This window comes from Schistocerca americana, chromosome 6 (genome assembly GCF_021461395.2).
Source record: "Schistocerca americana isolate TAMUIC-IGC-003095 chromosome 6, iqSchAmer2.1, whole genome shotgun sequence".
Lineage (NCBI taxonomy): Eukaryota > Metazoa > Arthropoda > Insecta > Orthoptera > Acrididae > Schistocerca > Schistocerca americana.
In genome coordinates this window covers 366,543,441-366,560,307 of record NC_060124.1, presented here as the reverse complement: position 1 = coordinate 366,560,307, position 16,867 = coordinate 366,543,441, and the positions used below count along the sequence as shown (strand labels likewise).

General features: G+C 40.7%; 1 protein-coding gene across 1 annotated transcript in view; it reads left to right on the top strand.

The window, feature by feature from the left end:
• LOC124619330 (low-density lipoprotein receptor-related protein 1) overlaps window positions 1-16,867 on the top strand; it is a 756,280-nt gene that overhangs the window by 434,008 nt on the left and 305,405 nt on the right. The window contains exons 9-15 of the mRNA XM_047145639.1: window positions 7,984-8,146; window positions 10,928-11,153; window positions 11,255-11,426; window positions 15,712-15,852; window positions 15,947-16,124; window positions 16,226-16,456; window positions 16,572-16,785. Of these exons, the coding sequence (XP_047001595.1) occupies window positions 7,984-8,146; window positions 10,928-11,153; window positions 11,255-11,426; window positions 15,712-15,852; window positions 15,947-16,124; window positions 16,226-16,456; window positions 16,572-16,785 (1,325 nt within the window). The remainder of the gene's footprint in view (window positions 1-7,983; window positions 8,147-10,927; window positions 11,154-11,254; window positions 11,427-15,711; window positions 15,853-15,946; window positions 16,125-16,225; window positions 16,457-16,571; window positions 16,786-16,867) is intronic.

The following is a 16,867-nucleotide window of genomic DNA, read 5'->3' as shown; positions in this document are numbered from 1 at the left end:
TACGTTCTGTTGCCAGGTGATTAATAAAGGGAGCTGCCGAAGGGTCAGTTTAAATTTTTGAAACACATAATAGACCCTGTAGTAACTTTTTGTGATACAGTGCAGTAGAGAGAATGAGGAGTTGCCTGCTCGCACATGATTTAGCAGACATATGAAAGAGGGAAGTGCATAACCACAGTCTAGTGACCTACTTTCCATCACACATCTAACCCCATCACATCCCCAGGACACAATTTATCCTCTAATACAGTTCTACTCCACTTAGATGTGATACACATATCTAATATTTGTTTTTAACCTGCTTTATCTGTTACACATGTATAACAGGTTCTATGTATGTATGTATGTATGTATGTCTAGCATCTCCTCCCATGCTCCTGAATTGATTTCAACCAAGTTTGGCACAGAAACTGTAGGCCTCATGAGTATCAGCACTATTGGGTTCATAACCTCCTGGCTCCAGTAGTACGCAGATACAGCTGAAAACAAGTTTTTTCCCAGCACCTGGTATATATGTTGCCCTGCGTGACAGGCATGTTGCATAGGAACAGTATCGGTCTGCCAGATCACCTGCTTTGCAAGGCACCTGCATGTCGGGCCTGACATGTAGGCTACCCTACATGAAAGGTGTGTTGTGTTTGAGTACTACCAGCCTGCTTTATTGAGCCGCTTTGCACGGTGCTCGGTAAATAAGGGGCAGTTAAATGATTTTCGAGCTCACGATGTGTAGCCTGCTCTGCATGTCAGACATATTGTGGAAGTAGTACCGTCCTTCTTCTTTGAACTACACTCCTGGAAATGGAAAAAAGAACACATTGACACCGGTGTGTCAGACCCACCATACTTGCTCCGGACACTGCGAGAGGGCTGTACAAGCAATGATCACACGCACGGCACAGCGGACACACCAGGAACCGCGGTGTTGGCCGTCGAATGGCGCTAGCTGCGCAGCATTTGTGCACCGCCGCCGTCAGTGTCAGCCAGTTTGCCGTGGCATACGGAGCTCCGTCGCAGTCTTTAACACTGGTAGCATGCCGTGACAGTGTGGACGTGAACCGTATGTGCAGTTGACGGACTTTGAGCGAGGGCGTATAGTGGGCATGCGGGAGGCCGAGTGGACGTACCGCAGAATTGCTCAACACGTGGGGCGTGAGGTCTCCACAGCACATCGATGTTGTCGCCAGTGGTCGGCGGAAGGTGCACGTGCCCGTCGACCTGGGACCGGACCGCAGCGACGCACGGATGCACGCCAAGACCGTAGGATCCTACGCAGTGCCGTAGGGGACCGCACCGCCACGTCCCAGCAAATTAGGGACACTGTTGCTCCTGGGGTATCGGCGAGGACCATTCGCAACCGTTTCCATGAAGCTGGGCTACGGTCCCGCACACCGTTAGGCCGTCTTCCGCTCACGCCCCAACATCGTGCAGCCCGCCTCCAGTGGTGTCGCGACAGGCGCGAATGGAGGGACGAATGGAGACGTGTCGTCTTCAGCGATGAGAGTCGCTTCTGCCTTGGTGCCAATGATGGTCGTATGCGTGTTTGGCGCCGTGCAGGTGAGCGCCACAATCAGGACTGCATACGACCGAGGCACACAGGGCCAACACCCGGCATCATGGTGTGGGGAGCGATCTCCTACACTGGCCGTACACCACTGGTGATCGTCGAGGGGACACTGAATAGTGCACGGTACATCCAAACCGTCATCGAACCCATCGTTCTACCATTCCTAGACCGGCAAGGGAACTTGCTGTTCCAACAGGACAATGCACGTCCGCATGTATCCCGTGCCACCCAACGTGCTCTAGAAGGTGTAAGTCAACTACCCTGGCCAGCAAGATCTCCGGATCTGTCCCCCATTGAGCATGTTTGGGACTGGATGAAGCGTCGTCTCATGCGGTCTGCACGTCCAGCACGAACGCTGGTCCAACTGAGGCGCCAGGTGGAAATGGCATGGCAAGCCGTTCCACAGGACTACATCCAGCATCTCTACGATCGTCTCCATGGGAGAATAGCAGCCTGCATTGCTGCGAAAGGTGGATATACACTGTACTAGTGCCGACATTGTGCATGCTCTGTTGCCTGTGTCTATGTGCCTGTGGTTCTGTCAGTGTGATCATGTGATGTATCTGACCCCAGGAATGTGTCAATAAAGTTTCCCCTTCCTGGGACAATGAATTCACGGTGTTCTTATTTCAATTTCCAGGAGTGTATATTGCAGAGGATAGATGTGGTGATGACTGGGGACAGTTTGAGATGTACAGAGGAGGGGATGGACAGAGTGAGGAGGGGGTAATGGACAGAGGGAAGAGCAGGGGATATGCATGAGGCAAGTGAAAGGTGTAGAGGTGTCATGGTCTGATGGAAAAGGAAGAGGGAGACAGAGATGGAAAGAGGGAGGGGGGGGGGGATATGGTCAGAGACAGAGAGTTAAGGAAATTGGTAAAGAGAGGGAGAGGAGGAGACAAAGAGACAGAGAGGCTCCGGAGAAGGAGATAGCCAGTTAGAGGTGGGAGGATGGGGTGTTCAGACAGAGGGAGGAAGATGTGGACACAGAGAGGGTCAGGGGAAGATATATTCAATATACACTGTGTGATCAAAAGTATCCAGACACCCCAAACCACATACGTTTTTCATATTAGATGCATTGTGCTGCGACCTACTGCCAGGTACTCCATATCAGCGACCTCTGTAATCATTAGACATCATGAGAGAGCAGGAAGGGGTGATCTGTGGAACTCATGGACCCTGAATGTAGTCAGGTGATTGGGTGTCACTTGTGTCGTATGTCTGTACATGAGATTTCCACACTCCTAAACATCCCTAGGTCCACTGTTTCCGATGTGATGGTAAAGTGGAAACATGAAGGGACATGTACAGCACAAAAGCATACAGGCCGACCTCATCTGTTGACTGACAGAGACCACCGACAGTTGAAAACTGTTGTAATGTGTAATAGGCAGCCATCTATACAGACCATCATACAGGAATTCCAAACTGCATCAGGATCCAGTGCAAGTGCTATGACCGTTAGGCGGGAGGTGAGAGAACTTGGATTTCATGGTCGAGCAACTGCTCATAAGCCACACATCATGCCAGTAAATGCCAAACAATGCCTCACTTGATGTAAGTAACATAAACATTGGACGATTGAACAGTGGAAAAACATTGTATGAAGTGACGAATCACGGTACACAATGTGGCGATCCGGTAGCAGGGTGTGGGTATGGTGAATGCCTAGTGAACATCATCTGCCATTGTGTGTAGTGCCAACAGTAAAATTTGGAGGCGGTGGTGTTATGGTGTAGTCGTGTTTTTCATGGAGGGGGCTTGCACCCCTTGTTGTTTTGTGTGGCACTATCACAGCACAGGGCTACATTGATGTTTTAAGCACCTTCTTGCTTCCCACTGTTGAAGAGCAATTCGGGGATGGCGACTGCATCTTTCAACATGATTGAGCACCTGTTCATAATGCACGGCCTGTGGCGGAGTGGTTACATGACAATAACATGGACTGGCCTGCACAGAGTCCTGACCTGAATCCTATAGAACATCTTTGGTATGTTTTGGAACGCCAACTTCGTTCCATGCCTCACCAAGTGACATCAGTACCTCTCCTCAGTGCAGCACTCCATGAAGAATGGGCTACCATTCCCCAAGAAACCTTCCAGCACCGGATTGAATGCATGCCTGCGAGAGTGGAAGCTGTAATCAAGACTAAGGGTGGGCCAACACCATATTGAATTCCAGCATAAGCCACACAGACCATAAAACAGGAATTCCAAACTACATCAGGATCCAGTGCAAGTACTATGACCGTACTATGACTGGACTTTCAAGTCCAGGAACAGTAGGTACTCCTGTACCTCCACGTACAATGGCTACAGTAAGCCAACCATTACCGTGTGAAAAAGTATCATTAATGTCAATACTAAAATTTAGTCTACAACCACAGAAAACATAAGGTCCATCGACAAGTGCAGTAGCAGCAACACTCTTCACTGGAATGCGATTGTTCTTGTCACCTGCTGTTGTAGCAAACTGGATGTTCTAGATGGTTTTATAAACTGTCTGTTTAGAACGGCAACGAATTCTCCTGTAAGTAGCCTGCTGCACAGGCAACTGCATTGAACGCCGCCACGATGCCTTACAGGAGAATTCGTAGCCGTTCTAAACAGACAGTTTATAAAACCATCGATAACATCGAGTTTGCTACAACAGCAGGTGACAAGAAGAATCGCATTCCAGTGAAGAGTGTTGCTGCTACTGCACTTGTCGCGAACTCATGTGCTGCATGTATTCCTCCGATACTTCGGCGGAAGTCATTTTCAGCCAGATGTCTGGATACTTTTGATCACATAGTTTGTGTGTGTGTTGAATGCATGTGCTAACAAATCCACAGGCAGAAGGCTAGTTTAACAATAACCATCAATTTTATACCAGTATAATACAATTTTTAATAATCTGTGATGTTTCCATCTCTTGCAGTGTGGAAACTTAAAGACCTAGAGAAAATAGAATAGGACCTTTTCTGTAGGAAATTTAAAGTAGTTGAATTTTGTACTGGGAAACATTTTGCTCTAAAGAAATGACCTTTGCACAGTCCCCACTCTCACACCCCACTGCTCAATATTTTTAGTATGTTGTTGATGACACTCCCCTATACCAATGCACAAAAATTTGCAACTATGCAAATTTTTTCCCCAGGTTAACATTTTTTGGTCTTTGTTGGTTGGGCTAAAGGATCATTTCAACATGACTGGATTGTTGTCAGACTATGTGCTGACTCTTCACATGACAGTCAAGTGCAAGATGGGCAAGAGGACACCACTATGGAGTGCAAGCACTTTGGTGTACAAATGACACTGTATCGAAAGTGGAAAATGAGTACATTGGTATTAGGAAAACTGCTGTCTCCAGAATCAAATGCCTTGTGTAACAAAATAGTGATGAGAGAGAGCTCACATTATCTATTGTGGACTGTAAGAGCAGATAGAAGGACAGCAATGCAGTAAATTACTCATTAGTTCCCTGCTCAACAAGTGATGAATGATGATACTAGTGAATGTGTACCACAGCTCAGTGCACTTTCCAGGGCACAGCAGTCAGGAAGAGCTAGGAGTATTAACATTGAGTTAAACTTCCTGTCAGCTTAAAACTATGTTATGAACTGGAAGTCAAACCTGGAATATTTGCCTTTCACGGTCAAGTGCTCTACCAACTGAGCTATCCAACCATGACTCACAACTTACCCTCACAGCTTTACGGCCACTAGTATCTCTCTTCTACCTTCCAAATTTCACTGAGGTGATGGCGTGCATACCTTGTGGATCTAGCACACCTGGAAGAAAGGATGTTGTGGAGAAATGGCTTGACAACAGCCTAAGGAATTGTTTACAGGATTTTTTTTTTGGTTCACATTGAGCACTTGAAGCACTGCAAAATGTTGAGCTATTCTGGTAAGTCATGATGCATGTTGGTATTCAATGGAGCTAGGGCTTGAGAATGTCAACAACAACAAGAGGCAGTACATATCACTTGCCAACAAGGTTCCATTTAGGTAGATTGTGAAGGTATTCTTATCTAGAGGTTGTTTACAGTAGGATGATATACTTCCCATTACCCTTCGCCAGTGAATGATACGACTCACAATTCAGTAATATGCAAAGAAAATACACCACTTCCTCACTCCAACAGTGGCAGAATGGCGTGAGGATTGCTCTGCAAACATATTTATGCTCGTGTGGCCCCCAGATTACTTGACCTCTATCTTACTGAGCTCTTAACACATAGAAGAATATCAAACCTAGAAAAACCATTCATTTATGCTGTTATTTAAAGTATTACTGGCACATATGTAATTGATATATCTCCAGGAGTAATACATACTAAAAAAGACCAAGCTTCAAGATTTATTTTTCATATTCATTTTAGTTCTTTGATAGATTACAAATTTTAAAATAATTTTGAAAGAAAGTGTCATTATCCATAAAAAAAAAGAGCGAGATGAGTTATTGAGACATTTCTTCCTCTCAAACTTTGAAAATTTCTTGTTCACTTAACAAACATGACATATTTGTAGCAGAATTACAACAAACTGCAAAACGTAATGAGTACACGCACGAAATTACATCAATCCGATAATACTGGCTCAGCCGTTTGCAACAGCAGCTGTTACATTTGCTAACGTTTCTCTCAAAATAATTCTAGAAATTTACAACAGAAGGCAGCAACTGTCAAGGTACATGTCATGAGACGTCTATATATTGCTCTCATATGAAATGAGCCCAGTTTTTGAATGATAGGTGTGTCTAGTACTGAGCTGCAACCAGCGCCTGTGATTTTAGGTAATTAGTGAGAGATGATTGATGAAAATCCTTTAGTGTCTCACCAAGTCCATGCCACAGTGCAATGTGCCGTTATCAGGGCTGCAGGATCTTGTGGTTAAGTCTCTAATGTAATTATTCCTCAGTGTATAATATCAATCATTTCTTTGTAAAATGAAATAAATAAAAGAGTGGACCTCTATTTCTGTGTGCAACAAATACTGTTCTGTTCACAACTGCGAGGGGCATCCAATAAGTAACGCAACAATTTTTTTCTGAAAGCAGTTTGGTTTTATCCAGGATTCCAGTATACCGTATTGCCCCCACTCTTTCAGCTTAAAACCTTATTTTCCAACATGATCTCTGTTCAATGCAATGGCCTTACACCACTTTACTGAGAGGGCCTGTTTGCCGACATGCTACCACTCTGCTGGTCGATGTCAGCGTCAACATCTTGCTGTGTCGATAACCTCCCCATCATCCCTGTACTGTTTCCCAAGGGGTGCACCCTTCATTCGGCCAAACCGATCTTCCGTTAGGTGGCAAGGAAATCAGCGGGCACAGACCTCCCACTGGTGGTTGGTTGTGTCAGTACTGCCAATGGAGGTGTTCAGTTATGCGACGAGGTGTTTTTGATCTGCCAGTCATCTTGAATGAGAGTGTTCAGATGTTCCAACATAGCAAGAGTCTCAGCTGTGTGTGGCCGGTCAGCACGTGGGAGGCCAGACAGGTTTGCACGACATTGTTGCGAAGACAACAAATGCCTCACCCAACGATTCACTGTGTTTTTGTCTACTGCCGAGGCTCCGTAGGCATTCTGCATGTGCCTATGAATATCTGCAATGCTCTGATTTTCCAGCAAAAGAAACTCGGTGACAGCCCTCTGCTTGGAACACACTTCTGTTACAGTCGCCTTTCTGAAGGCTACATATAGGCCATCACCTGTCAGAACTTCATGAAACTATAGGGGCTGAAGCAGGAATATTCTGTGTTGTCTGACAGCAAATTCTGCGTTTTTTCAACCAAAATTGGCGAAGAAAAGAATGTGTCCCATTACTTATTGAACGCCCCTCATATAAAATATGAACATTGTTGATAGTTCAATTTATGAAGTGCAGCCGTTGGTGCAAGGAAGAAAACTTTGAAATTCTAGCAGACATTGTCAAAAATACTTGTATTTCACCATCAGGAGAAATTTAACGGTTGTGGCAAATATGTTAAAAATTAAAATTTAATTCTTGATAATTCCTGACCTCCCTGTCTCTCTTTTTACACCATGGGAAGCCGTATTTAATAACTGGATATCAACTGAATTTAGTCATGCAACGTTATAAATTAACCCATTGCCTGTCGAGAAAAACCCAAACTTTAAGTATATTGCTGAAATTTTTTTTTTTCCTCCCATCAATTGGTAAATTAAAATGTCATAAAGAAATTTTTCAGTGTGGAGTAATTTTCAGACTTGTGCATGATTCTAATAAACCTTGTCACACAGCAGATGAAGTATTTTCTTAACTTTGAATTTGGTGTTTCCTAGAACTTCAAAGCTTTTATTGCTGGCTGATTTAATTTCACAATTTGTTTCTTGTCAATGCTTAAAGTGAACCATAGTAAGTAAATGCAGGATTGTCTCTTGTAAACATTTTTATTTATTTTCAGCAACAACACACCTTGCACTTGACTGGGTCTCTGGAAATTGGTACTTTGTTGATGATTCTCGTGAAATAATATTTTTATGCACATCAATGCTTAAGATTTGCACTGTTATCATTGACAGTAGTCTGAGCAAGCCAAAAGGAATAGCAGTTGACCCCACAAAAGGGTATGTTACCCCACTTTATAATATGCCATACAAAATCTGTGATTAATGTTTCAAGGTGTTGCCTGTACATGGCGAAGATGATATTGTAACATAACCTGCATGATCTTGTGATAATATGACAAAATAAATTATTCTAGGACTTCTAGCCATATCAAGATATATGGGTGTAACCATTGCAAGCTCAGTATTGACTGATACAACTTGTCTGATACAACGTAAATGTCATCATCTTAATGAAATAGAACCAGCATGTTTGGGTGTTCTGTGGCATTTAATTATGTATGATTACACCATTATTTGTGCATTATTGACCATAGAAACGATCTGCAAACAATTTTGACATTTAACACATTGCGGTTATGATTTACTGGAAAATCTGAACAGCAGTTAAAAATCTGGAGCTTTCAAATACATTTTTTGGCATAAAGTGTTAAAATGTAAGTATGAAATGAGTTTGTGTACTCATCAGACATTTGAACTTTTATGATCATGTAGAGCTAAAAGAATGTGGAACTGCCTAAGATACAAAAATTTGGAACTCGCACTTCATTTGTTACGATCCCATGACAGTTAAGCATAACTTGAAGTACAGGGTTTGTATAAAAAGTAATGAGACTGATTTTTTGCTAACGTGACTGTACTTTGCTGCCCATACTCACCTGAGGGGATTGGTGGTGGGGGTGTCTGGCCGAAAACGCATGGCGTGCCAGTCGCCTGTGGGCTCTTGTCTCAGCAGCATCATGCATTGAGTAGACACATTGCAAAGTTGTCGGTCGTGGCACAACATGCAGCAAAAGATAGAGCAACATTATGCCATCAAGTTTTTTGTGAAACTAGGAAAATCGGGTACGGAAACATTGGATATGTGTCGGCAAGCCTATGGCAATGGTTGGCTGTCAAAGGCCCAGGTTTTCAGGTGGGTGAAGAGCTTTAAAGAGGGCCGGGACAGCTTTGAGGATGAGGAACGCTCCAGACACCCACCAACCAGCAAAACTGATGAAAACATCAACTGTGTGCGCATTTTATTGAACACTGACTGTAGAATGAGTGCCAGGATGATAGCACATGCCCTCAGACTTGATAAAATGACAGTGCACATCATCATCACCAAAGAATTGTCGATGAGGAAGATCTGCACCAAGAAGATTTTGTCAGATGTTTAAAAAGCAAGCACGTGTGGATGCCTGCCTAGACAATCTCCATATCCTTGAAGTTGATCCGGAATTTTTAGATAATGTTATCATCAGAGACAAAACCTGGGTTTTTCAGTATGACCCGGGAACAAAATGCATGAGTGCTGAAAGGCACACCGCAGCATCCCCATGTCCAAAAAAGGCTTGCATGAGCAAATCGTAGGTGAAAGCCACGTTGATTGTGTTTTTCGACGTCAGGGGCATGGTTCATCTTGAGCCCCAAGGCCAAACTGTCAATTGTGCTTTTTATTGTGAAGTGCTCAAGAGACTGGAAGCCAAGGTCCATCACAGGATGACAGCCATTGCCGATGATTGGAAGTTGCATTATGACAACACACCGAGTCATACCTGCTTCACGATGGACAGCTATGCCAAGAAAGGTATTCCAACGATTCCCCAGCCCCCCTACAGTCCCAATGTGGCCTCGCCAGACTTTTTTTTGTTCCCCAAACTAAAAACTTCCTTCAAAGGACACCATCATGGGACCCTGGAGGAGGTCCAAACTGCCACAGTGATGTCTTTGAAGGCCATCCCGGACTCAGTGTTCAGGACAGCATTTGAAATGTGGAAATCTCGCATGCAATGGGTTGCTGACTCTCAAGGATCATACATTGAAGAGTGCTAAGTGGTTGTAGTGATATCTACAATAAATTTTGATTCACAATCTCAGTCTCAATACTTTTTATACAAATCCTGTAAAGAGGGGCACAGTGTTTACACTAGTAGTGAGAAGTAGGAGTTAAATAGACTCCAAAATTTAGACTTCTTAGCGATCAAGAGTATCATTTTGGGACATGAGCAGAAATGTGAGCTGCAAGTTGTGGATGGGGGCAAAACGTGTGTGTGTGTGTGTGTGTGTGTGTGTGTGTGTGTGTGTGTGTGTGTGTGTGTCTGAGAGAGAGAGAGAGAGAGAGAGAGAGAGAGAGAGAGAGAGAGAGAGAGATAGACATTCGGTCTGGGACTATCTCTGCTCCAGTACTTGTAGCTCTGATCTAAATGAGATGAATGTGGAACAAACACCCGGGCGTTAGATTCTACAATATTTCATAATATATATCCATGCACTAAGGGTAGTAAAAATAAATGATTAATATAACTGTCTGTTGAGAGTTTTTAATATCATGCACCACTTTCATTGGTGGTGTGACATACTGTGAAGAGTTGCATTAAGTGTGTGCATGATGCGGCATTCAACCTGTTGCAACACCAGCGGAAAAATCCTGATGTTCAGTGTATTTTTACTTCATGATTTCTTGTCAAGTATGCAAATAAGTTATATCATTGAGTTTGCCTCATACAGATCTGCTAATGTAGTGCACAAATACCATAGTCCCATTTTACAAAAATGCTAATGACCATTGTGTTTTTGAGAATATGTCATTCATGTGATTTTTAGTAATGCAAGCAGAGCAATCTTTTGAAACCAAACAACCTCTGCCTGAACAATTTTCTTGTCACATCAGAATTAACATAGCTCTTCCAGATGACAGAACTAGTCAGGGAATGCTGTGTCTAATCATAATAATAGTGAATCACCACAAACAACTTGTTAACATTTTTTTTTTTTTTTTTTTTTTTCAATTTTCAGCTATATGTTCTTCACAATATGGGGAGGTTCACCAGCTGCATTAGAACGTAGCTTGCTAGATGGATCAGAACGTACAAAATTAGTGACTCACAAGATTGTGTACCCTTATGGAGTCACAGTGGATTATCCAACACAGCAAGTCTATTGGGTAGACACTTATTTGGACGTCGTAGAGAGAATTAATTATGATGGATCAAACCGAGTTATCGTTAAAAGGGGCCCACCGGTAATGATCATGTTTACAGACAGTAATTATAGTGTTTCTGACTTTTACAATGATTTGTTACTGATGATGTACTTAATTTTGGCATCTTACCTATTCCACAGATACAAAATGCTTATGGGCTGACCGTTTTTGAAAATTCCCTTTTTGTTACAAGTTGGCGAAATTATAGCATAATACGTGTAAACAAATTTACCCATGAGACTGAAATGACATTTTCAGATATCGGAAGACCATTTACTATTCATGTTTACCATCGACAGCGACAGCCATCTGGTAAGTATACTTCATATTAGTGCAACATATGCTTCCAGACCATCAAATTTGCTGCAGAAGTGATTAGCCATTGAAATCACTATCCATGATTTTGAATGAAAAACTTAACAGTGGCAGTAATCATAGGAATTAACAATAAGCAATCACATGTAGCTGCACTGCACACAGAACTGTCGGACATTAAGTTTCTAACGTACGTGTTTCTAACATACATCTTTTTTAGAATGTACAAAAATTGCTAGAATGCCAAAAAGTGTTTATTATCTGGCCTGTTTTTAGTCAATGAAAGACATTTTTCCTTGCGAGCTTAAATCTGCTGTAGTATCACTAATCTGTCTGGCACAGAAATAAGCATGAACCTTTACTAACTGTTTAATTTTTTTTTCTTTTAGTCTTAACAAAACATTATGAGAAACTTTAGAATGGGTTACCGGTACTAATCCCTTATCCTGTTTCCTACTAGGTATATAAAATTCTGCCCCTACACATGGTGTGCCATTGACATCATATATTAAATTCTTGCAACTAAAATTTTGTGATCTGTACACTGAAAGCGTTTGAGAAGATCACAGAAAATTTCAGCAGGGTAATTTTATAAAATAGAAAATTCAGTTTAAAGACTTGTTAAAATTACATACGTGTACAAAACGGAAATCTCAGTTGAGTAAATTTTTTTAAATTAACTGTGAGTTCTTAATTTTATGAGTTGACTTTTCCATTTTATACAAGCTACAGGATAATTTTTTTTGGTTTTGTTCAATACAGCCGAACTTCATTGTGAGATCAAAATGTACTTTTTCTGGAATGAAGCATTTAAAGAAGTCAAACCAAAAGATCCTTACAGTAAAAATGGGTCCCTGTTCTGTCATAAATTACTTTGTAAGAAGTTATTAAGAAAATGAGAAGGATCAGCAGAAAGAAAGTTCATAGTTAATTATCTCCATTATTGTAATTACACAGCTACTGCATATTTGTCTTTTAGGAGTGGTACCTTAGGTCACTGACCGATTAGTTTTGAAAGTACGTACAGTATTTTAATATGTTGCTGTATTTACCTTTGCAAATTTTCAGCAATAGGGGTAATCACTTTGCTGTCAGTGTCTTTGAAGCAGGTATCTGTCAGTGGAGCTTGCAGTATTTGCCCAAGTAAATCCAGTGTTCCACTGAATTTTATTTTGTAGTCCTTATATTTAGTGCCACAGTTAAAAAGAACCCATTGATTTGGTGGCCAAAGCATATGTTCTGCTGCTATGTGCCACAGTGTAAGTCAGGAAATTCTCTTATTTGTGCCACTATTTTTATGGCTCTGCTGGTTAATAATGTTATAGATCCTTTTTAAAAAAGGTTCATTCTTTTATTTTTTGCATACTAAATATTAAATTCTGTCTTCCTTGTGCATGGTATTGCAACCACCCCCTCTCCATTTTTATATATGTGTTAAACTAACTCATTTCAACAAAATAAAAGTAGAAAGTTTGCTCATACATCTTTATTGGTAACATTGTTGTGAAAATGATGTACAATATCCCTTACATCAATTTTAGATGCTAAAAAGTAACTTAATGACTGTACATAATGAAATCCGGTCATTTGATGCAGCACTCACTGATTAATTGGCACATTGTTATTATCAACATATTACTATGCACAATGCAATATTTTGTATGAAGAATTTCAGTCTTTTCAGTTGTACAATTTTGCCCTTCCACTGTTTTTCACTGTGTCATAGTAACTGCTCTCGAATGTCAGCACACCTATTGAATACGATGTGTAGCAAACCTCCATTATCATTCTGGGTTCTGTTAATCAGTTTTGTCTCTTTTTTTTTCTTTAATTAACATAATTTTCCAAGTACTTCATCTATTCCTTCTAATGCCATTTTTATGAACCTTTTACTTATTCATTGTTATCAGCCCCCTTTGCACTTCATTTCTTTCTTGATCTTTAATTTGTTTCATTATTCCTAGATATACAAGATAAAATGCAAAGCCAGTGAGCCCCAATCCCACCTTGCACATTTCTTCTAATGATGTTATTATTTTTCCTGTTTGAAATTTGTGGTTATTATAATTTGTTAAATTGTATATTATTTAATTCATGTCTGAGCAGCTGCTAATATTTTACTTTGTCCTCAACATGAACACAGCTGGCCAGTTTCAGTCTACAGGACCTTTTGCAATAATCTTTTATCAGAATCGATATACAAGCAAAATGTTAATTATATTTGATAAACTGTAACCCATTTACATGTGTTATCATCTCAGTTACTGCCAACCCAGTCTAAAAGCGTATGTTATCACATTGGACCCATTGTGTTCATATAGTGTGCCATGTGTAAACCCGTTTTTGCAGCAGCTTTTGCAAGAGAATTTTTCCCACTTCAAAACATAACTGTCAACCACTCATACCTTGCCACATGTGTGTACATTGAGACTACATGTAAAAGTACTAATTGTTTGGCTGAAGGAACTAAAAGCAACAACATAAAGGAGACACAAGAGTGAACAGAGAGTTTTGCAGAATGTTAATGACAAACAAACAACAAATTATGAATTTGCTGTTAAAAAAAAATTGGGGTGTGATATTTGAAAACATTTACAATGACTGAGCTTTTTTAATGATGATGATGATGATGATGATGATGATGTCACAGAGCTTAAATAGGTCACACAGAATATTTCAAACTAGCTGAAGTCCCTGAAGAAATGTAGTTTTTTCATGTTTATAGGAAGGGAAATATCAGGGAATTTCGCTTGTGGTAACCCTCATGTATAAAGTGCAAATCTTTACTAATAGCATGAAGATTCTACATAGGCTTCATAAAGTGTGGTTGATGATACAGCAGAACAGCAGTTAAGTGTTATGTTTTGAAGGTGTTTCTCTCCCATAAGTTACTGTATACCGGTTTGATTATGACACACTAAGTTAAATGCAAATGAATGGGAAAAATAAACCCATAATGTTCTAATACAGCGTTAGCAGTGTATTACTGCTTGACACAGTCACTTCGATTAAATATCTAGGTGTAAAGTCATGGAGTGATATGAAATGGGATGAGCATGTAAGGATTGTAGTAGGTAAGGCAAATGATTGACTTCATTCAGTTTATTGGAAGAATTTTTGTAAAGTGTGGTTTATCTGTAAAGGTGACCACACGTAGGATACTAGTGAGACTCATTCTTGAGTATTGCTAGAGTGGGATCCCCACCAGGTCAGATTAAGGGAAGACATCAAAGCTGCTCAGAGGCGGGATGCTAGATTTGTTACCAACAGGTTCAAACAATATGCAAGTATTACGGAGATGCTTCAGGAACTCAAATGGGAATCCCTGGAGGCAAGGTGATGTTCTTTTTGATGAACTCTATTGAGAAAATTTAGAGAACCAGCATTTGAAGCTGACTGCAGGACGATTCTTCTACAACCAGCTTACATTTTTTGGAAAGTCCACAAAGATAAAATAAGAGAAATTAGGGCTCATATGGAGGCAAATAGACATTCGTTTTTCCCTCCCTCTATTTGTGAGCAGAACGGGAAAAGAAATGACTGGTAGTGGTTTCTGGATACCCTCCGCCACACAATGTATGGTGGCTTGCAGAGTATTATGTAGATGTAGATGTAGAAATGTGCTTCAACCTGTATGGTGGCATAAAGATTTAGACTGGGTTGATTTTGGCTGTGGTGCTTTCACATGTGGATGGCCTATGTGCTGTTTAATATTGCCTATGTTTTGCTTGCACATTCATTCTGATGAAGATCTTAAGAATGACCATGCAGACGGAAATTGCGTGGTTGTGCTTGTAACAAGTAATGAAGGAGAATTTTAGAAGCAGAGCTTTTTTTCCCCTCTCCCTTCTGCTTCCATTTCTGATGGTTGTGACATCTGCAAAAAAATTTTATCTCTGTTCTCCAAAGGATTTGGGAAGTCTTATTCCTTTTTACAGTTTCCAGTACATTTTAATATCCACATTTGGATGAAGCAAATGCAAGAGGAGAATTGTTCCTCAGATGCCTTAATCTAATCTTATATTTTTCTGTTCTCTGTCTGTTACTCAAGTCAGTAATGTAGTTTATGGTGTAAATAGTGGTCAACCTCATAACTTATTTGGGCAAGTGCTACCATCTGGTATGGAAACTGAGACTTGCTTTGAATGGTGAAATAAATTATGAGATAAATATAGACAAAGATGTAGTCTAGAACTTTTAATATACCATTGCTGAGTACTGTGTGCAAAGTCTCTGCAAAAGCTTCTTTGCATTTTATTGTTTTATGTGTTTTGTATTTCAGTGCAGCATCCATGTCAAAACAATAATGGAAACTGTGACCAAATATGCATTACTGCATGGAAAAATGAAAGTAAAAGTGAAGGAATTGCTCAGTGCCTTTGTCAGCCTGGTTTTAAACTCCAGGATGGGACCAAATGTGTTGGTATGCTTAACATAACATAGTGTCAATGGTTATTTCCTTTTGCATCAATAAACTCCTTTTAATTAGTTTTAAACCTGCTTTCTAATTTCATCAGAGGCAAGATTACCAGAGTTCCTGATTTATAGCAAAGAATCTCCATCAGTTATCAAAGGAATGCCAATGACAAAAAATCCTGATTACCAAGTTATGGTACCAGTTACTAATGTCCTTCGGGTAGTCGCCCTAGATTATGATGCGGCCACAGGCTACATTTATTTTTCTGACAGTCACAGGTAAAGCAGCTTAGCAAATGTAACTTATCACACTAAATTTATTCAGTATTTGCTTTTCAAAACTCAAAAAAGAAATGATTTTTGTCCTTTTTTGTGTACAGGAATGTTATTGAACGCCAGAAAATTGATGGTACTGGAAGGTCTGTCTTCATAGACCAAGCTATTGGCAATTGTTTGGGTATAGCTGTTGATTGGCTAGGACGAAATCTTTATTGGACTGATGCTGGGCTTAGTTCCATCAGTGTTGCACAGCTTGAAAATCCCAAACAGAGGAAACTAATTGTCGAAAATGTTTTCTTTGCAAGGTCAATTGCGCTAGATCCTGTTAATGGGTAATTATGTTTTTAAATCTTTATCAGCCCCACCCTTCCCCGCATATCTCTGCCTTGCATCTCTCTCAAATTTGTCTTAATTTATATGTTTCAAATGTGTCTTGTTTTATTGCAGATACATGTACTGGAGTGAATGGGACAGTTTTTGGAGCAAGGAAGGACAGATTGAACGTGCGTGGATGGATGGATCAAACAGAGAAATTTTTGTAGGTAGTGGAATCAAATGGGCCAGTGGACTCACAATTGATTTTCAGAACCATGTGCTCTACTGGTGTGATGCTTACCTGAACTCTATAGAAAGTATAACATTAGATACTACCACCACAGAAGTAAGTAACTGCTGTGCTTCTATTGCATCTCATTTTCTTCTTTTATCAGCATCTTATTTTTTCCCTCTTCTTTTCTTTTCAA